This window comes from Mustela putorius, unplaced genomic scaffold, assembly GCF_011764305.1.
Source record: "Mustela putorius furo isolate JIRA1106 unplaced genomic scaffold, ASM1176430v1.1 tig00003836_pilon_pilon_pilon, whole genome shotgun sequence".
Classification (NCBI taxonomy): domain Eukaryota; kingdom Metazoa; phylum Chordata; class Mammalia; order Carnivora; family Mustelidae; genus Mustela; species Mustela putorius.
In genome coordinates this window covers 38,529,332-38,551,322 of record NW_025421989.1, presented here as the reverse complement: position 1 = coordinate 38,551,322, position 21,991 = coordinate 38,529,332, and the positions used below count along the sequence as shown (strand labels likewise).

Here is a 21,991-nt window from a genome sequence, read left to right as displayed (position 1 = left end):
ACCACTTAACTGACTGAGCCACGCAGGCGCCCCAAAATTAATATGCTCCTTAATATCTTTGCAAATTAATATGTTCCATAATATCTTCGCAAAAGACCTAATAGATCGAATCATGGAAGTAGATGAAAGGCAGTGCAGAAGGTGGGGAGGAAGGGGGGCTGTGATAGGTCACAAACCCCGTGGTGGAAAAAAGAGACCTTTATACTAAATTAACATCAGTGTTTTGAATCTTCGCATTCAGTCTTCTCTCTCTCTCTCTCTCTCTTTTTTTGGACATTTAGCTGTAATTATTTAGAAGCTTATGCTTTACTGGATTGAGTAAGAAGTATTTTTAGAGTCAAAAACCTAATCACAGGGTAGGAGACGACACCTGGGGGCTGCCAGAGAATGAATGTCAGGGGGTTGCAGTGCATGTGGATCTCCGACACCCGGCCATGCTCTGCTCAGTGCACAGTCTGACGACCGCTAGTCCCAGAGGGCCCACTCATAAGATCCAGAGAAATTGAGGGTCCACTTTTATCGAATCCTGAATCACTAATCGCTCCATTAGGATCTCCCAACCCATTAGGCCAACATCCAAGGGTTCAGGGGAGAAGGCTAAGGGACTGTTTTCTGATTTCTGTGGCTTGCTGTCCCTTAAGCTCATTTTCTCTTTGATCTGGGCCTATGCCGATGTCACTCATTGTCCTAAAACTGCAACTGAAGAGATTTAATTCTAGTTGTGTCTTCTCTGTGGTGGTCTCTGTGGAAAGCCATGCCCAGCTACCTTCAGGTTCAGAGCGTGAAAAGTCTGTTTCCCGGCCATCGGAAAGATTGGGCTCCCTATGGCTCAGGCATGTTTTAATATCCATCCTTTCCTTCCCCCTGCTTCAGTTTCCCATGAGCAGCATTGAACTTATCCTACAAAAGCTGAAAGAAGAAGAATCAAAATCCAGAGAGCTCAAGCAGGTTCTTAGAGCTGCTGACTCTAGGCTCACGAAGATGGTGGATTACAATACATTCAGGTAAGCCAGATGCTGCCAGCAATAATCCGTTTTCCCTTCAAGACTGTCCAAAGAGCAAAAAAACAGTTTCTTCCCTGGTGCTGCCTAACTAATTTACTACATGCTTTTTATTAGGACTTGATACATCTTTGTGTTCCTACTACTTTCTGATTAAGTTTGGCCCATTTCTAGTAAAGTTTGTGCATTTGCATATAAAAGAAGCTTATAGGCAAGAACAGAGAGACAAAAGCACAGAAAGTCAGTTCTGTCCTCTTCTGAATCCTGGTATTGAAGGCTCCAGGGAATGCCCGGAAGAGTGCATGGTGGTGAGACTGGGAGGAAAAAATGTAGCTAAGGGCCCCCCCGCTCTGAAATCTGGGGCAAAAAGGAGAGACAGCTCCCTAGGAATGTGATCCAGTTGGAAAAGATAGTGGAAACTTTCCTGATTATCAGCGGAGAGGCGATTGGTATGCATCTGTGTGTAGGTGAGTTCACACACATCGGTGTGTTTTGAAAAACATAAAAAGACGCACACACATCGGTGTGTTTTGAAAAATCTAAAAAGACAAATCGAGGGGAAAATAGATGACAATAGTTAGAACTATAATAAGAAATCGTGCGCAATGAAGGTTTTCTCTAAGGTAGAGCTGAATTCTGGGATTGTCCAGTGGCTGACCTGGGCAGACTGCCAAACAGTGGAAACACAGGGAAATTCAAATTCAGGATCTAGTACAATTGTGAGACTTCTTAGCCTGAAAACAAAGTGAATAGCACGTTCAGGAGGATGAAAATTAAATCATGGATGGGAGAACAAAGGGGACTTTCTCTTTACTGAGAATTCTGACTCCTGAAAACAGTAGTGGCCAAAAGCTATATAAGAAACTTGGGGCAGTCCAGATGCGGGCTGACCAGTGAGGAAGTGAGTCCAGGAGGGGGTGGAGGGTGTGTAGAAGGGCATATTTCCAGCTGTGTATCTGGAGTTGCCTATTCCATCAATACCTGGTGATGTGAGGCCACCATCAGGTCCAAAGTGTCCCCCAAACTCATTTGTTGTCTTAACAAAGCTGTTTTGTGTCTCCAGAATGTTCTTTTGAGAGAAACAGTCAGGACATATTTTTATTGTTTAGAATTGCCAACCTTCTGGGATCAATAAGAATTTATAGCTCTTTGTTTTTGTTCATAGTCATACGCCTGTTCATGGCCTTTTGGAAAATAAAGGGAGAAGGAGGAAGGAGCAAAGACCTTTGCCCAGGCAGGGGACTAATGGAAAGCCATTAGGAGGAAACAGATTTCCATCAGAAACGAGGGAGTGGTTTTGCTTTTGTTATTTTGTGTCCTTTTACAAAAGCATCCATTTTCCCAACACTCTAGCAAAGTCTGTTGGAAACACTTGAGGGAGTTTATGGGACTTTTTGGGAGGCACTTAGGCCCCAGGCAGGAGATCCAAGGAGGAAAAGTTGCAATGCAGATGGAGGCCCGACCCTAACCGTGGGTGGAAGAAAGGCCCGCCAGGCCGTGTGACAGAGGATGGCCTCGAGGCACCGCGTGCTTGGAACCAACCAGCTCCTCTCCCCACACCCCCACCCCCATCTTGAGGCCCTCTCCCGGCCAGGAATTCCTTACGATGGAAACCAGATCAGGTCATGCCCAGCCTGCAGAGCCCTTCCGGGGCTTGCCACCGTCCTTACAGTAAAATCCAGACGTTTCAGGGCAGCCGGCTGAGTCCCCAGTGATGTGACTCTGTTTATGTTTCCAGTATTAATCACTTCTTGTTCCCCAGCCTCGTCCTCTGGCCTCGCTGGCTGCCACTCAGTTTCTCGAACAAATGAACAAACATGTCAAGCTCTTTCCTGCCTCCAAGCCTATGCACACGCCCTTCCCTCTGCTTAGAATGCCCACACCCCAGGCCTTTCCAGGGCAAATTCTAAGGCTCATCTTGAGTGGCACTCTGCCCGAAGGGCTTTCTTTCTGCTTCTCCTGCCATAAGTAGATGGCTCCCTGTTAGCCTTAGCATTTCGCTGCCCCCTTTCACAGCACTTCGTACAACTTGCAGGTGCTTGATTTAGATAGTGGTCGTCTGGTGCGCGTGCACCTGTGTGTCTTCTCCTTCCCGAGGGCCAGGGACCTTGGTCGTCCTGTTCATGGCTCGATTCCTGGCACTTAGCTCTGGACTCGGTGAAGGTCTTAGTTCCCCAGCGGAATGGCCAACTGCTAGGATTATTCTTGGGGGTTCCAGTTTGGAGGCGGTGACATTGTCTTCATAGGACAGGCCAATCCTCCCAGCCTCTCAGTGTTTTCATGGGAGTTTGGTCATGGCCTGACCCTTGCCACCCCCTCCCCTTATTTCCATCTTACTAGAGGAAGACTCTTATAGAAGTCCCCACTGATGGAGCCCTGACTCTGGGCGAGACAAGGTGCTCAGTGCAGTTCATCTGCTATCCACGGGTAGCCCCTGCTAATTTGATTACTCGCCAGAACCCACATTGGCTCCGGTCAAGTACCCTACATGTTTGTCAAATCATTTCATGAGCGGCCCTGTTTCTCAGGGCTGTTTAGTCGCCAGGTCCACAGCAAACAAGCAAATAATTGATTGCCTTGCCCTGGGGAAGGATGGTCTCTCTCTGACTGGAGGGGAGTCAGGGAGAGCTAGGCCTGACCTACATGAGAGAAGGGACTTAGGCAATTGCGCCTGCCTGCACCTCACTTTCGCCCATGTCATGGGTCTCTGTGGCCCTTTCCAGTCACTGATATTGTGAAGCCCTTGGATGTCGGTTTATAAATACACTTGTAAAATGTTCCCCTTTGCAAATTGTGCATTGCAGGAGTAGGCACGCAGAGACAGGACTGAGGCTAGTAGGCCTCTGGGCCTTACCTCTGTGGCCCTGCGTCTTTCCCCTACTTACATACCTGGCACTGTGAGTGCACACCTGGGGACTCAGAGCCCTGACCTTTTACTGGGGGAGCAATCCAAGCCCCAGGCATTTCCTTACCCTTCTTCTCAGAGATTTGTGCCTCTCTCAGGGAAACCAGGAGAGTGGGAGCTAATCAGCCGCTTCCACAGAAGATGCCACTCCTGATAACAGATGAATGGATTCTTGCGTGGGCCTTCTTGAGATAATCACCTCATAAATGGCCTCAAGGAATGAGGGGACTGGTGGAAACAAGAGGCAGGTTGGGCAGGAAATATTTCTCTTCTGCCTTGTGGGGGTCCTTGTTCTGTCTTTTGTCTGTCAGGTCACCTGATGGGAGTCGCTGGTTGTGACCCAGGAGAGCGCAGGGAGCCTTCCTCAGAGTCTCAGGGGGCTCCCGGGCAGACCTCAGCAGGGAGCTGGGCAGGGACTAGGCTTCGCAGGCCCAGTGTTTTGTGCAATCAGGAACATGGCAAGATGCGGCTTCCCCCTGTGGGCCCTGGATTCTGAACTATAGCCTGCAGCATCAGCGAGGGCCCGGCCCCATGCCAGGGAAGATATGATTAGTTCCTCTCTCTGGCCACCTCCCTAAGCCCCCAAGCCTTGAGCTACCCCTTGGAGATGACACCTACCCCAGGAATCCTGTGCATATTTTGGTTTTCTGCGTGCTCACCTTTTCTCCTCTCCAGGACTGAGCTCGCAGAGGGTAAGGCCCATGCCCTGTTTATCCTTCCTGTGTCTTTCGCAGCTACCTCTTGGACCTATAAACATCCATGTAATAAATGCCTTAGAAGATTTAGAGTCTCGAGAAAGTTTTTTTCTCTTATAAAATTCAAATTCTACCTAAGAGAGGTAGTATAATAGAAATAAGATCTGATTTTGGACTTGCTGACCTGAATCCAAATCTCAGTTCTAACATTGGTCCACTTGCCAGCAGTAAGTTGCTGAACAGTGTTTTCACCTGTAAAATGGGGATGATAATACTCACTGTATTAGAAAAGTTGTGATGCATAAATATGATAATATATAGAAAGTTCTTATTATAGCACACTGTGGACACTAGAAAATGAAAACCCTTTATCCTGATAGTTGCCACTTCATGTCACCAAAAAGAGTAATAGAAATCTATGGCTTATTTTCTGTATTTCAGTGAAGTTACAGATTTATCGATGATGAGGTCATTGAAAACAGTCAGTTAAGCATCTGACTGGTTTCAGCTCAGGTCCTGATCTCAGGATCATGAGATCAAGCCTCACGTCAGGCTCCACACTTAGCACGGAATCTGCTTAAGATTGTCTCTCCCTCTGTCCCTCCCACTTGTGCACTCTATTTCTCTCTCAAATAAATAAATATTTTTTAAAAAGTTCTTTAATAAATGAGGTTGGAAGAAAATCTTAAAAGCCTTGGAGGCCATGAAGGTGGAAAATAAACATCTTCATTGGTGGACTGAATTTGGGAAACATTGCCATAATCCACCCCATTACTGTCCTTTACTTCAAGGAAGAAGAATATAAATTTAGTGCTTGGAACATTGTAATGATCTCATTCTGATTTATCTCAGACAATTATCTCTCCCTTTATGTGGTTTTGCTCTATCTTTATTCAAACAGCTCTGTGTTTTTATGGGTGTTTTTATTGTAAGTCTAACATCTTTTAAGTCTATGAGTCTGTGCGAACAAAAGCAAAAACTAAGATATAATCCAAAAGCACTGAAACATCTATTCTCATCATGAGCTAAATAGACACTCTGACAGTGTTCATAGCATCTCTTTGAGATGGCAGCCTTGGCATACATTTTTTGAAAACAGCGTTTTGAACCTTCGTAAAAGCGTTAAATATAAATAAGGTGATGTCATAGAAAAAATACTGGCCCAGGAATCAAAAAGACCAGGATCTTTGATTTGATTCTGTCACTGCCAGATGGTATTCTTTGTATTGGTGAAGCCTTAGTTTTAACAAAGAGAACTGTCTCTGGCTAGCTAAACAAAAAAGGAATTTATTAAAAGGATCCTGGGTGGTTCACAATATCATTGGAGGGCTCAAGAAATCAGCCTGAAACTAAATTCTAGGAACAGTGCCCAGAATTGGGCTGTAGAACTTGTCTGATGGGAAAATGGCCTCTGTTACCACTGCACCACCCATGACTCAACGCTCCATTTGCACTGCTTCCAAGAACTCCATCTTACCACAGTCATCGCCACCACCACTTTTGGCATGCTCGCGTCCTGTGCTGCCGCAGAGAACTGGATCCCTCTGCCACCAAACATGGTCTATGCCTCACTGGTTTCCCCTGTTAATCCCTCCCAAGTCAAAGTCTTCTACAAACTTCCCTGATTGGTGGAGCTTGGGTCACCCACACATTTCCAGCTGCAAGGAAGGCTGGGTCCTGCAAGTTGAGCTCTGACTTCCATATCGGTGACAGGGAGTATAATGTGGAACTTCCCCCAAACTGGAAGGAGAATTTAAAAGGTAAACTTTGGGGGCATCTGGGTGGCTCAGTGGGTTAAGCCTCTGCCTTCGGCTCAAGTCATGATCCCAGGGTCCTGGGATCCAGCCCTGCATCAGGCTCTCTGCTCAGCGGGGATCCTGCTTCCCCCCTCCCCCGCTTACTTGTGGTCTCTCTCTCTCTGTCAAAATAAATAAAATATTTTAAAAACTTAAAATAAAAAATAAAAGGTATACTTTGCATTTGCCATGATTGCAAATCCAAGGCAAGACAAGCCAGAGGACAAAGTATGGACATTAGGGACTAAACTCCTTGTCTGTAACCAAACCAAGCAAAGCATTTGCCTAGTCCTAGCACTTTGTAAATACTCTTCTGACCCACCAAAGAGCTAAACAAAATACGAAGCCCTTGCCTGTCATCTGCTATTCTTGCAATCTCTGACACACCTGAGTTTAAATTGCCTTAAATGAAGGTATTGGATTAGCTTCAGGGAAGTTTCTAGATTGGAAGCTAGCTGTTGTGATTAGTTTGGCTTTTGTTTAATGTTTTTTAAAGTTAGGAGTTCAAACAAAAGTCTTTATACCTAGCGCCTCTTGAAAAATAGACACCGAGTCTGCATTTCCTCATGGCACCCATCAATTGGGAGAGAATGGTAGCTCTCCTTTTTAGATACAACCTGTTCTCAACATTTCTTTCAAGTTTCTCCAATTCCTTATAGTCTTACACCTTCTCACATTTATCTTATCAGTATACCCTAGTAAGTACTTGACTATATAACCCTTGAATTAGATCACTATAATGTCCCTTCCAACCATAAAATTCCATTATTTTGTTACCCTAGGTATAGTGGAAATAGGCATTTAGGAACCACTGTATTAATACCCCCAAATAGAACTGAACAGTGATTTTTTTTTAAGGGAGAAAGCACATGAATGGGGCATGGGAGAGCCAGGGAAGAAGGAGAGAGAGAATTTTAAGCAGGCTCCACATTCAGCACAGAGTCCAGTGTGGGACTTGATCTCATGACCCTGAGATCATGACCTGAGCCAAAATGAAGAGTAGGACACTTAACCAACTGAGCCACTCAGGTGGCCCAGAGCACTGAAGACTGATTTTTAAATTAGAACCCAGATATGATTGTATACCTAAAAATCTAAAAGGCTAAGTTTAAAAGTGGTTAGAACTGTTAAGAGTATTCAGGAAAGTAACTAAACACTAGATGATTACACAAAAAGCAGTAGTTTGACTTTGTACCAGTAATAACCAGTTAGGAAATATTATGCAAGGGGGAATACTATTTGCTATAGCAACAAAAACTATGAAATACTTGGGAAGAAATACTGAACAAGAAGGTTTAAGATTAAATACAAATTCAAAGCTTTATTGTATCTCTGAATGAGAGGACATTGTTATAAAAATTCTAATGTGTGCAAATTACTCTATAGATTGGAAGTAGTTCCAGTTAGAATTACAGTGTGGGTTCTTGTTGTTGTTAGATTTGGTATTGTTTTGCAAGGTTAAGGGTGAGAAATTGGCTCATGGATTATGAAGTCCCTCAGGAAAATTAAAGGATTGAGAAAATGTTGAAAAAATAGAATATTAATGTCAGATACTAGACTTTATATAATTTGTAGATATTTGAAAACATCACGTATTCTAGTAGGGGAAAATCATAGAGGAAACCCAAATATCAGTAAAATACAATATGGAACCCATAAAAGACCCATTCTTAGGCTTTTGTTGTAAGGTATGGAGAACTTTTCAAATCACTGGAGATAAAATGGATTAATAAAGGTTTTAGCGACAATTGATTGGAAAACATTTAATACATTTTTCTTTTGTGGTAGGGCACACTTTCCAAAAACCATAAAGGAGAAGTTGGCTGTATTGACTACAGGAAAATTTTTATGTTTCTCTGTAGCAGAAGTTGCAATAAGAACACTTAAAAGGTGAGGGACAGGCTGAGAGAAAATACTTGCAGCTAGTATAAGAACCAAGGAATTAAAGATTTACAGAAATCTCCTATAAAATCAGCAGACAAAAGTGGGTTAAGGACAGAAATAGCCAATTCACAGAAGGAATACCAATAGCTTTTAAACCCATGAAAAGATGACTAATTATGGTACACGCCAAAGCAACAATGAGATATAAATGCCACCTATTTTACTGGCATTGTTTTTAAAGAAGAATATAACTGATGCCAGGTGAACCTGTAGGATAACTGATACTCTTATTTTCTCTTGATAGAGGAGTTTAAGTTGGCTCAGCATTTTGGAGGACAGTTGGCAGTTTCTGGCTAATGTTTAGAAACTTTAACCTGGTAATTACACTCTCAGAAGGGTTTTATCCAGAAAAAACTTCACGAGTGGATCGTAACAGAGCTCTGCATGTGTATGCATGTGCGCACGTGCACGCACAGCTATGTGCACATGCAAGCAATATTTATTGTAGCAAACTTCATAATAGCAAATATTTCAAAAAGTCAAATGCTCAACGATGAGTAATAGATACAATTTACTGCATTAATTTAAGACTACTGTTTAATGAGGTAGATCAAATATGTGTACCTTAAGAAATATTCAGTGTATTAGTGAGGAATGGCTAAGTAATGCTCAGTAAGAACCAGTCCCCCCAAATCTCAGGGAATTAAATCAGTAAAAATTTATTTCTTGCTCACTATACATTGTTGGGGGAACTGTGTTCATAGTAGTCACTCAGGGACTGAGGCTAACAAAACAGCCACTACCTTGAATGTTGCTGATCACTGTGCCAGAGAGAGAACTTGTCCAGCCCAACAAATTTTCAGCTGGGCAGAAGTACATATCATTTATACTCAGTGCAGTGACCCGTCCTCGCCACATGGCCCATACCCATGTATTCACAAGGAAGAGAGGAAACCGGATATTGGTGAACACTAATGGCTGCCATATATATGTTGTGCTGTTTTCTAGAGGAAGTAAAATTCAGAAGACTGTTTAATATGATCCTATTTATGAAAATATTGAAAGGTTATGTGTACATGTGTATTTATATAAATACTTCAAGGACTGTATATCCTTTGAAGGGATCCTAGCAGACTATACGTCAAGCAGTTTAAAATAGAGCTTGCCTCATTCTTTGATTCACATACATATTTTTTAACAATGAGCAGTTTAGAAAATTTAAAAAATAAGACAACAAATAAAACCCCAACAAATAAACCAAAAATCCTGGGCAAAAAGCACTGTACATTTTTTATTTCTTGCTTCAATTTCCGGAAAGAGCTAATGGCAAAGGCAGGCAGAATGTGCGGAGCAAAAGTCGAGAGGCTTAGAATCATGGAGCATGGGTACGAGCTGGGTATTGATTAGAGTTGAATAACTTTAATGCGCTTACTTAAAATGCTTGGATTGCAGGCCAGAATTTTATATTGCAAGTCGGAATATTTATATTCTATCACAGGCTACCAAAACTCTAGACTTTTACAATTAAATTTTGGGATGGAGTAATTTTTATAATTTTCAAATTCTTATCAAATTAACAATGAATTAACCCATTTATTCCCCACCCCCCAACCTTTTAGGAAAATGTTAAAACTTTCAGAAAATTTGAAGGTATTGAAGAGTAAACATTCCTCTACCCACTATTTAGGTGTGCTAGTTATGTTTTACTATATCTGCTTTATCACAGAGCTCTCCATTCATACATTCCCCTGTCCATCCATTAATGTATCTTAATTTTGGTGCATTTCAAAGAAAGTCAGGGACATCAGTTAACTTCCCTCTAAATATGTCAGCGTGCTTAACGTTTATTTGTAGGTGTAAAGTTTCGCAGGCGAGGTAAACACAACACCAGGCAAGGTAGGCACAAGGCAAGATTTATTAAAGGCACTCTCTGGGGAAGTTTCAGGGCTCAGGAGAAGGGGAGCCAGGAAAGTTGCACTGGGAGGAGGTGGGCACCCTCGGGCGAGACTCCAGAAAGGGGAGTGGGGGAAGTCGCACTGGGAGGGAGTTGGCGGGGGTCTTTTATCGGGCCAAGGTAGGGCATGGGCTCACATCCATATTTGGTGATCGGAATGTATGGGGTGAGGACTCCTGATACTCCTGTTTCCTGCATAGGTATTGGGTTACCTATGGAGAGGTGACCTGGGCATACACCCTTTTGGCAGGAGAGTCTAGGGTTAAGGAAGCGGGGGAGGGGACTGAAAGATGGTGGCCCTGGCGGTCATTTCTATTGTTCTTCCTGCATTCCTGGAACCTTGGATGAACAGCAGGTTTTTTTCTTTTCACAGAAAATTTATGTTCAATAAAATGCACAAACCTTTAGTGTACATTAAATGAGGGGGTTTTTACTTTTTTTTTGAATTAAACTTTTATTTTCATTCCACTACTGTTAATGCATAGTGTTCTATTAGTTGTAGGTGTATGATAGAGTGATCCAACACTTCCATACATCACCCCGTGCCCATGACAAGTGCCCTCCTTCATCCCTATCCCCTATTTCATCCAACCCCCCCACCTCTGGTAACGGTCAGTTTGTTCTCTATAGCTAAGAGTCTCTTTCTTGGTTTGCTTCTCTTCTTTTTCCTTTGCGCATTTGTTTTGCTTCTCAAACTCCACATATGAGGGAAATCATATGGTATTGTCTTTCTCTGACTGCCTTAGTTCACTTAGTATTCTTTAGCTCCATCCATGTCTTTGCAAATGGTAAGATTTTATTCTTTTTTATAAATGAATAATAGTCCATTGTATTTGTATACCATATTTTCTTTAGCAGCAAATCTATCAGTTGGCATCTGAGCTGATTCCATAACTTGGCTATCATAGATAACCCTGCAATAAACAAAGGATTGCATATATTCCTTTGAACTAGTGTTTTGGTGTTTCGGGGGTGAATATCCAGTGATGCAAAACAGGATCCTTAGGGTGATTGGATTTCTTTTTGAGGAAACTCCATTCTGTTTCCCACAGTGGCTGAGTGATGTCGAGCATCTTTAGAAGATGAGCATCATAGAAGAACTGACTATGTAATTGTGGGTTTATTCCTGGGTTTTTGGTTCACTTCCATTGATCTGTGTGTCTGTTTTTGTGCCAGCACCACATTGTCTTGATGACTACAGCTTTATAATACAATGTGAAGTCTGGAATTGTGATACCTCCAGCTTTGTTATTCTTGTCCAAGGTTGCTTTGACCATTTAGGGTCTTTGTGTTTCTGTACAAACTTTAGGATTGTTTCTTCCAGTTCTGAGAAAAATGCTGTTGGTGTTTGATAAGGGTTGCATTAAATATGTAGATTGCTTTGGGTAATATAGCTATTTTAACAATATTTGTTCTTCCAATTCATGAGCATAGAATGTCTTTCCATTTCTTTGTGTCATATTCTGTCTCTCTCATCAGTGTTTATTTTTTAGTTTTCAGAATACAGAACTTTCACCTGTTGGTCAAGTTTATTCCTAAGTACTTTATTATTTTTGGTGCACTTGTAAATGGGATTGTTTTCTTATTTTCTCTTTCTGCTGCTTCACTTTTAATATATATAAATTCAACAGATTTCTATATGTTGATTTTATATCCTGCAAATTTGCTGAATTTATGAATCGGTTCTAGTAGTTTTTTGGTAGAGTCTTTAGGGTTTTCTACATATAGTATCATGTCATCTGCGAATAATGGAAGTTTTACTTCTTCCTTACCAATTTGGATACCTTTTATTTGTTGTCGTTGTTGCCTGATTGCTGAGACTAGGACTTCCAGTACTTTGTTGAATTAAAGTGGTGAGGGTAGAGTGGACATCCGTGTCTTGTTCTTGACCTTAAAGGAAAAGCTCTGAGATTTTTCCCGTTGAGTATGATGTTTGTTGTGGGTTTTTCATTTAAGCCCTTTATTACGTTAAGATATGTTCCCTCTAAATCTACTTTGTTGAGGGTTTTTATCATGAATGGATGTTGTACTTTGTCAAATGCTTTTTCTACATCTATTAGAATGATCATATGGTTTTTATCCTTTCTCTTATTGATGTGATATATCATAATGATTCATGAATATTGAACCACCCTTGCATCCCAGGAATAAATCCCACTTGATCGTGGTGACTGATTTTCTTTACAATATTGTTGGATTTGGTTTGCTAGTATTTTCTTGAGGATTTTTGCATCTCTGTTCATAGATGTTGGCCTATAGTTCTCTTTTATTGTGGTGTCTTTATCTGGTTTTGATATCAAGGTAATGCTGGCCTCAGAATGAATGTGGAAGTTTTTCTTCCTTTTCTATTTTGTGGAATAGTTTGAGAACAATAGGTACTAAGTCCTCTTTACATGTTCGGTAGAATTTGTCTTTGAAGCCATCTGGCCCTGTATTTTTGTTTGTTGGGAGTTTTCTTATTACTGATTCAGTTTCCTTGCTAGGAGTCAGTCTGTTCAAATTTTCTATTTCTTCCTGTTTCAGTTTTTTTTTTTTTAAGATTTTATTTATTTGACAGAGAGCGAGAGCACAAGCAAGGGGAGCAGCAGAGGCAGAGGGAGAAGCAAGCTCCCCACTGAGTCGAGAGACCCATGCTGAACTCGATCTCAAGACCCTGGGATCATGACCTGAGCAAAAGGCAGATGCTTAACCAACTGAGCCACCCAGGTGTCCCCTGTTTCAGTTTTTTTTTTAAGACTTTATTTATTTATTTGACAGACAGAGATCACAGGTAGGCAGAGAGGCAGGCAGAGAGAGGAGGAAGCAGGCTCCCCACTGAGCAGAGAGCCGGATGTGGGGCTTGATCCCAGGACCCGGGATCATGACCTGAGCTGAAGGCAGAGGCTTTAACCCACTGAGCCGCCCAGGCACCCCCCTACCCGTTTCAGTTTTTAATCCATTCTAGGAATTTACCGATTTCATCTAGCTTATCTAATTTGTTGCCATATAATTTTTCATAATATCCTATTATAATTGTTATTTCTGTAGTGTTGGTGGTTATTTCTCCTCTCTCATTTGTGATGTTTGCTTTCTCTTTTTCTCTCTCTTTTTTAATAAGTCTGGCTAAAGGTTTTTCAGTTTTACTGATTTTTTTCAAAGAACTAGCTCCTGGTTTCATTGATCTGTTCTATTTATTGATTGATCTATTTGGTTTCTATATCATTATTTCTGCGCTAATTTTTACTATTTCCTTCCTCCTGCTGATTTTGGGTTTGGTTTACTCTTCTTTTTCTATCTCCTTTACATGTAAGGTTAGGTTTCTTGAGATTTTTTTTGTCTTGCTTCTTGAGGTAGGCCTGGATTGCGTTAAACCTCTCTTAGAACGACTTTTGCTGCATCCTGAAGATTTTGGACCATAGCATTTTTTTTTTAAAGATTTTATTTATTTATTTGACAGACAGAGATCACAAGTAGGCAGAGAGGCAGGCAGAGAGAGAGAGAGAGAGAGAGAGAGAGAGGGAAGCAGGCTTCCCGCGGAGCAGAGAGCCCGATGGGGGGCTCGATCCCAGGACCCTGAGATCATGACCCGAGCCGAAGGCAGCAGCCCAAACCACTGAGCCACCCAGGCGCCCCAGGACCATAGCATTTTAATTCTCACTTGTTTCCATGTGATTTATTTTTTATTTCTTCTTTGATTTCTTGGTTGACCCATTCAGTGTTTACTAATATGTTATTTAACTTCCATGTATTTGTGGTCTTTCCAGATTTTTTTCTTGTAGCTGATTTCTAGCCTCATAGCATAGTGATCAGAGAAGTTGCATACTATGACTTCGATCTTTTTGAATTTGCTGAGAGTTGTTTTGTGGCCCAATATGTGATCCATTCTGGAGAATGTTCTGTGGGCACTTGAAAAGAATGTGTATTCTTCAGTTTTAGGATAGAATGTTCTGAATATATCTGTGAAATCCATCTGGTCCAGTGTGTCATTGAAAGTCACTGTTTTCTTGTTGATTTTCTGTTTGGATGATTTGTCCATTGATGTAAGTGAGGTGTTTAAAGCCTGCTGCTGTTGTATTACAGTTGTATTGTTCATTTATTCTTTTTTAACTGTTTTATGTACTTGGGTACTCTTATGTTGGATATATAAATGTTTACAATTGTCGTATCTTCTTGTTGGGATTGTCCCCTTTATTATTATGTAGTATCCTTCTTTTTCTCTGTTTTAGTATTTGTTTTAAAGTTTATTTTGTCCCGAGCGCCTGAATGGCTCAGTCAGTTAAGCATCTGCCTTCAGCTCAGGTCATGATGCCGGGGTCCTGGGATCAAGTCCTGGATCCAGTTCCCCACTCAGTAGGGAGCTTGCTTTTCCCTTTGCCTCTGTCCCTCCCCCCTGCTGATTCGCGCTCTCTCTCTCTCAAATAAATAAATAAAAATCTGTAAAAAAAAAAAAAAGTAAAGTCTAATTTGTCCAATAGAAGTATTGCTACCTTGGCTTTCTTTTCACATCCATTTGCATGACAAATGTTTTTCTACACCCTTACTTTTTTTTTCTGCAATACTTTTTAATCATACTAAAACAACCATGAATTTGGGCTTTTCTTTTTTAATTTTTTATTTTTTATAAACATATATTTTTATCCCCAGGGGTACAGGTCTGTGAATCACCAGGTTTACACACTTCACAGCACTCACCAAAGCCCATACCCTCCCCAATGTCCATAATCCCACCCCCTTCTCCCAGCCCCCCTCCCTCCAGCAACCCTCAGTTTGTTTTGTGAGATTAAGAGTCACTTATGGTTTGTCTCCCTCCCAATTCCATCTTGTTTCATTGATTCTTCTTCTACCCACTTAAGCCCCCATGTTGCATCACCACTTCCTCATATCAGGGAGATCACATGATAGTTGTCTTTCTCTGCTTGACTTATTTCGCTAAGCATGATACGCTCTAGTTCCATCCATGTTGTCACAAATGGCAAGATTTCATTTCTTTTGATGGCTGCATAGTATTCCATTGTGTGTATATATACCACATCTTCTTGATCCATTCATCTGTTGATGCACATCTAGGTCTTTCCATAGTTTGGCTATTGTGGACATTGCTGCTATAAACATTCGGGTGCACGTGCCCCTTTGGATCACTACGTTTGTATCTTTAGGGTAAATACCCAGTAGTGCAATTGCTGGGTCATAGGGCAGTTCTATTTTCAACATTTTGAGGAACCTCCATGCTGTTTTCCAGAGTGGCTGCACCAGCTTGCATTCCCACCAACAGTGTAGGAGGGTTCCCCTTTCTCCGCATCCTCGCCAGCATCTGTCATTTCCTGACTTGTTGATTTTAGCCATTCTGACTGGTGTGAGGTGATATCTCATTGTGGTTTTGATTTGTATTTCCCTGATGCCGAGTGATATGGAGCACTTTTTCATGTGTCTGTTGGCCATCTGGATGTCTTCTTTGCAGAAATGTCTGTTCATGTCCTCTGCCCATTTCTTGATTGGATTATTTGTTCTTTGGGTGTTGAGTTTGCTAAGTTCTTTATAGATTCTGGACACTAGTCCTTTATCTGATATGTCATTTGCAAATATCTTCTCCCATTCTGTCAGTTGTCTTTTGATTTTGTTAACTGTTTCCTTTGCTGTGCAAAAGCTTTTGATCTTGATGAAATCCCAATAATTCATTTTTGCCCTTCCTTCCCTTGCCTTTGGCGTTGTTCCTAGGAAGATGTTGCTGCGGCAGAGGTCGAAGAGGTTGCTGCCTGTGTTCTCCTCAAGGATTTTGATGGATTCCTTTCGCACATTGAGGTCCTTCATCCATTTTGAGTCTATTTTTGTGTGTGGTGTAAGGAAATGGTCCAATTTCATTTTTCTACATGTGGCTGTCCATTTTCCCAGCACCATTTATTGAAGAGGCTGTCTTTTTTCCATTGGACAGTCTTTCCTGCTTTGTCGAAGATTAGTTGACTGTAGAGTTGAGGGTCTATTTCTGGGCTCTCTATTCTGTTCCATTGATCTAGGTGTCTGTTTTTGTGCCAGTACCATGCTGTCTTGATGATGACAGCTTTGTAATAGAGCTTGAAGTCCGGAATTGTGATGCCACCAACTTTGGCTTTCTTTTTCAATATCCCTTTGGCTATTCGAGGTCTTTTCTGGTTCCATATAAATTTTAGAATTATTTGTTCCATTTCTTTGAAAAAGATGGATGGTACTTTGATAGGAATTGCATTAAATGTGTAGATTGCTTTAGGTAGCATAGACATTTTCACAATATTTATTCTTCCAATCCAGCAGCATGGAACATTTTTCCATTTCTCTGTGTCTTCCTCAATTTCTTTCATGAGTACTTTATAGTTTTCTGAGTATAGATTCTGTGCCTCTTTGGTTAGGTTTATTCCTAGGTATCTTATGGTTTTGGGTGCAATTATAAATGGGATTGACTCCTTAATTTCTCTTTCATCTGTCTTGTTGTTGGTGTAGAGAAATGCAACTGATTTCTGTGCATTGATTTTATATCCTGACACTTTACTGAATTCCTGTATAGGTTCTAGCAGCTTTGGAGTGGAGTCTTTTGGGTTTTCCACATATAGTATCATATCATCTGCGAAGACTGATAATTTGACTTCTTCTTTGCCGATTTGGATGCCTTTAATTTCCTTTTGTTGTCTGATTGCTGAGACTAGGACCTCTAGTCCTACGTTGAATAGCAGTGGTGATAATGGACATCCTTGCTGTGTTCCTGACCTTAGCGGAAAAGCTTTCAGTTTTTCTCCATTGAGAATGATATTTGCGGTGGGTTTTTCATAGATGGCTTTGATGATATTGAGGTATGTGCCCTCTATCCCTACACTTTGAAGAGTTTTGATCAGGAAGGGATGCTGTACTTTGTCAAATGCTTTTTCAGCATCTATAGAGAGTATCATATGGTTCTTGTTCTTTCTTTTATTGATGTGTTGTATCACATTGACTGATTTGCGGATGTTGAACCAACCTTGCAGCCCTGGAATAAATCCCACTTGGTTGTGGTGAATAATCCTTTTAATGTACTGTTGAATCCTATTGGCTAGTATTTTGTTGAGTATTTTCACATCTGTGTTCATCAAGGATATTGGTCTGTAGCTCTCTTTTTTGGTGGGATCCTTGTCTGGTTTTGGGATCAAGGTGATGCTGGCCTCATAAAATGAGTTTGGAAGTTTCCCTTCCATTTCTATTTTTTGGAACAGTTTCAGGAGAATAGGAATTAGTTCTTCTTTAAATGTTTGGTAGAATTCCCCCGGGAAGACATCTGGCCCTGGGCTTTTGTTTGTTTGGAGATTTTTAATGACTGTTTCAATCTCCTTACTGGTTATGGGTCTGTTCAGGCTTTCTATTTCTTCCTGGTTCAGTTGTGATAGTTGATATGTTTCTAGGAATGCATCCATTTCTTCCAGATTGTCAAATTTGTTGGCATAGAGTTGCTCGTAGTATGTTCTTATAATAGTTTGTATTTCTTTGGTGTTAGTTGTGATCTCTCCTCTTTCATTCATGATTTTATTTATTTGGGTCCTTTCTCTTTTCTTTTTGATAAGTCGGGCCAGGGGTTTATCAATTTTATTAATTCTTTCAAAGAACCAGCTCCTAGTTTCGTTGATTTGTTCTATTGTTTTTTTTTGGTTTCTATTTCATTGATTTCTGCTCTGATCTTTATGATTTCTCTTCTCCTGCTGGGCTTAGGGTTTCTTTCTTGTTCTTTCTCCAGCTCCTTTAGGTGTAGGGTTAGGTTGTGTACCTGAGACCTTTCTTGTTTCTTGAGAAAGGCTTGTACTGCTATATATTTTCCTCTCAGTACTGCCTTTGTTGTGTCCCACAGATTTTGAACTGTTGTATTTTCATTATCATTTGTTTCCATGATTTTTTTCAATTCTTCTTTAATTTCCCGGTTGACCCATTCATTCTTTAGAAGGATGCTGTTTAGTCTCCATGTATTTGGGTTCTTTCCAAACTTCCTTTTGTGGTTGAGTTCTAGCTTTAGAGCATTGTGGTCTGAAAATATGCAGGGAATGATCCCAATCTTTTGATACCGGTTGAGTCCTGATTTAGGACCGAGGATGTGATCTATTCTGGAGAATGTTCCATGTGCACTAGAGAAGAATGTGTATTCTGTTGCTTTGGGATGAAAAGTTCTGAATATATCTGTGATGTCCATCTGGTCCAGTGTGTCGTTTAAGGCCTTTATTTCCTTGCTGATCTTTTGCTTGGATGATCTGTCCATTTCAGTGAGGGGAGTGTTAAAGTCCCCTACTATTATTGTATTATTGTGTTTCTTTGATTTTGTTATTAATTGGTTTATATAGTTGACTGCTCCCACGTTGGGGGCATAGATATTTAAAATTGTTAGATCTTCTTGTTGGGCAGACCCTTTGAATATGATATAGTGTCCTTCCTCATCTATTATTATAGTCTTTGGCTTAAAATCTATTTGATCTGATATAAGGATTGCCACTCCTGCTTTCTTCTGATGTCCATTAGCATGGTAAATTCTTTTCCACCCCCTCACTTTAAATCTGGAGGTGTCTTCGGGCTTAAAATGAGTTTCTTGGAGGCAACATATAGATGGGTTTTGTTTTTTTATCCATTCTGATACCCTGTGTCTTTTGACAGGGGCATTTAGCCCATTAACATTCAGGGTAACTATTGAGAGATATGAATTTAGTGTCATTGTATTGCCTGTAAGGTGACTGTTACTGTATATGGTCTCTGTTCCTTTCTGATCTACCACTTGTAGGCTCTCTCTTTGCTTAGAGGACCCCTTTCAATATTTCCTGTAGAGCTGGTTTGGTGTTTGCAAATTCTTTCAGTTTTTGTTTGTCCTGGAAGCTTTTAATATCTCCTTCTATTTTCAATGATAGCCTAGCTGGATATAGTATTTTTGGCTGCATGTTTTTCTCGTTTAGTGCTCTGAAAATATCATGCCAGCTCTTTCTGGCCTGGCAGGTCTCTGTGGATAAGTCAGCTGCCAATCTAATATTTTTACCATTGTATGTTACAGACTTCTTTTCTCTGGCTGCTTTCAGGATTTTCTCTTTGTCACTGAGACTTGTAAATTTTACTATAAGGTGACGGGGTGTGGGCCTATTCTTATTGATTTTGAGGGGCGTTCTCTGAACCTCCTGAATTTTGATGCTCGTTCCCTTTGCCATATTGGGGAAATTCTCCCCAATAATTCTGTCCAGTATACCTTCTGCTCCCCTCTCTCTTTCTTCTTCTAATGGAATCCCAATTATTCTAATGTTGTTTCATCTTATGGTGTCACTTATCTCTCGAATTCTCCCCTCGTGGTCCAGTAGCTGTTTGTCCCTCTTTTGCTCAGCTTCTTTATTCTCTGTCATTTGGTCTTCTATATCACTAATTCTTTCTTCTGCCTCATTTATCCTAGCAATGAGAGCCTCCATTTTTGATTGCGCCTCATTAATAGCTTTTTTGATTTCAACTTGGTTAGATTTTAGTTCTTTTATTTCTCCAGAAAGGTCTTTTATATCTCCCGAGGCTTTCTCTAATATCTTCCATGCCTTTTTCGAGTTCCGCTAGAACCTTGAGAATTGTCATTCTGAACTCTATATCTGACATATTACCAATGTCTGTATTGATTAGGTCCCTAGCCTTCGGTACTGCCTCTTGTTCTTTTTTTTGTGGTGAATTTTTCCGTCTTGTCATTTTATCCAAATAAGAGTATATGAAGGAGCAAGTAAAATACTAAAAGGGTGGCAACAACCCCAGGAAAATATGCTTTAACCAAATCAGAAGAGATCCCAAATCATGAGGGGGGAGAAAGGGAATAAAAAGAGGTTCAAAAAGGGAGAAAGAAAAAAAAAGAAAGAAAAGAAAAGAATTAAAAAAAAAGAAACGAATAAAGAAAAATATAAAAAAGAAAAAATATATATATTAGATAAACTAGTTAAAAAACGTTAAAAAAGAAAAGGGTAAAAGTTAAAAAAAATTTTACCAGAAGGTGAGAAAAAAAAAAGGAAAAAGAAAAAATTAAATTAACCGCAAAACTAAAAAAATCACAGGGAGAAAGCCATGAGTTCCGTGCTTTGCTTTCTCCTCCTCTGGAATTCTGCTGCTCTCCTTGGTATTGAAACCGCACTCCTTGGTAGGTGAACTTGGTCTCGGCTGGATTTCTTGTTGATCTTCTGGGGGAGGGGCCTGTTGTAGTGATTCTCAAGTGTCTTTGCCCCAGGCGGAATTGCATCGCCCTTACCAGGGGCCGGGCTGAGTAATCCGCTCAGGTTTGCTTTCAGGAGCTTTTGTTCCCTGAGCGCTTTCCGTAGAGTTCCGGAGGACGGGAATACAAATGGCGGCTTCCTGGTCTCCAGCCCGGAGGAGCCGAGAGCCCGGGGCCCCACTCCTCAGTGCGCCCTCAGAGAAGAGCGCCCAGTAACTCTCGTCTGCCTGAGCTCCGGCGGCGCTCTGAGCTCACCGAGCCTGCCACCGGTTCAAGGTAACACCAAGCTGTGACCTTACTGTTGGCTTTGTCTCTGTAGCCGGCTTTCCTGTTCCAATACCCGCAAGCTCTGCGACACTCAGACACCCCCGATCCTTCTGTGACCCTGCGGGACCTGAGGCCATGCTGACCCCGCGTGGGCTTCGCTCCGGTTTATCCTCTGGAGCGATGTCCCTTAGCGGAACAGACTTTTAAAAGTCCTGATTTTGTGCTCCGTTGCTCCGCCGCTTGCCGGGAGCCGGCCCCTCCCCCCAGGGTCTATCTTGCCGTCCCTTTGGATTCACGTCTCCGCCGGTCCTACCTTTCAGAAAGTGGTTGTTTTTCTGTTTCCAGAATTGCTGTTCTTCTCTTCGATCTGCCGATGGATTTGCAGGTGTTTGCAATTTTTAGATAAGCTATCTAGCTGATCTCCTGGTAGCTGAATAGTCTCAGCCTGCTACTTCTCCGCCATCTTGACTCCTCCTCTACCCCTTTACTTTTAACCTGCATGTGTCTTTAGGTCTGAAATGAGTTTCTTGTCAACAGCATATAGATGGGTCTTTTTTTTTTTTAAATCCATTCTGACACCCTGTGTCTTTTGATTTAGCCCATTTACACCAAAGTAACTATTGATAGACCTGTATTTGCTGTCACTTTTTTACTTGTTTTATGGGTTTTTTTTGTAGTTTTTCTCTGATCCTTTCTTGTCTTTCTCTCTTTCATGGTTTGTTGGCTTTCTTTACTGATATGCTTGGATTCCTTTCTCTTTATTCTTTGCACGTCTATTTCTGGTTTTGATTTTACCATTTGGTTTGTGTATAACATCTGCGTAAAACAGTGCATACTAAGTTGATGGGCACTTCAGTTTGAACCCATTGTTTCCTCATCTCATTCCCACCACAGGTATGTGGTATCATGTTTTTACATCCTTATTTTGTGAATCCCCTGACTGATTCTCAAAGATACACTGATTTTTACTCTTTTTGTGTTGTCTGCTTTTCACACTCTCATTTTCAGTCTTTCCTTTCTGCTCAAAGTGTTTCCTTAATGTTTCTTGTAGGGCTGATTTAGTGGCCATGAACTCCTTTCGTTTTTGCTTATCTGAGAAACTCTTTCTCTCTCTTATTCTGAATGATACCCTTGCTGGGTAGACTACTTTTGGCTGAAGATTTTTCCCTTTCAGCACTTTATGATTGTTATTTTTAATATAAACTCTTTCCCCAACATGGGGCTCAAACTCATGACCCTGAGATCAAGTGTTGCATGCTCTACTTTCTGAACTAGCCAGCTGCCCCACTTTGAATAGATCATGTCACTTTCTTTT

The 21,991-nt window shown here is 41.1% G+C and overlaps 1 protein-coding gene across 4 annotated transcripts in view; it reads left to right on the top strand.

Moving 5' to 3' along the window:
* The window catches only part of EFHC2 (EF-hand domain containing 2), a 192,382-nt gene that overhangs the window by 112,257 nt on the left and 58,134 nt on the right, over positions 1–21,991 (top strand). For all 4 annotated transcript variants that reach the window (XM_013057519.2, XM_045089479.1, XM_045089480.1 and 1 more), the window contains one exon: positions 874–1,004. In XM_013057519.2, coding sequence (XP_012912973.2) covers positions 874–1,004 — 131 coding nt within the window. The remainder of the gene's footprint in view (positions 1–873; positions 1,005–21,991) is intronic.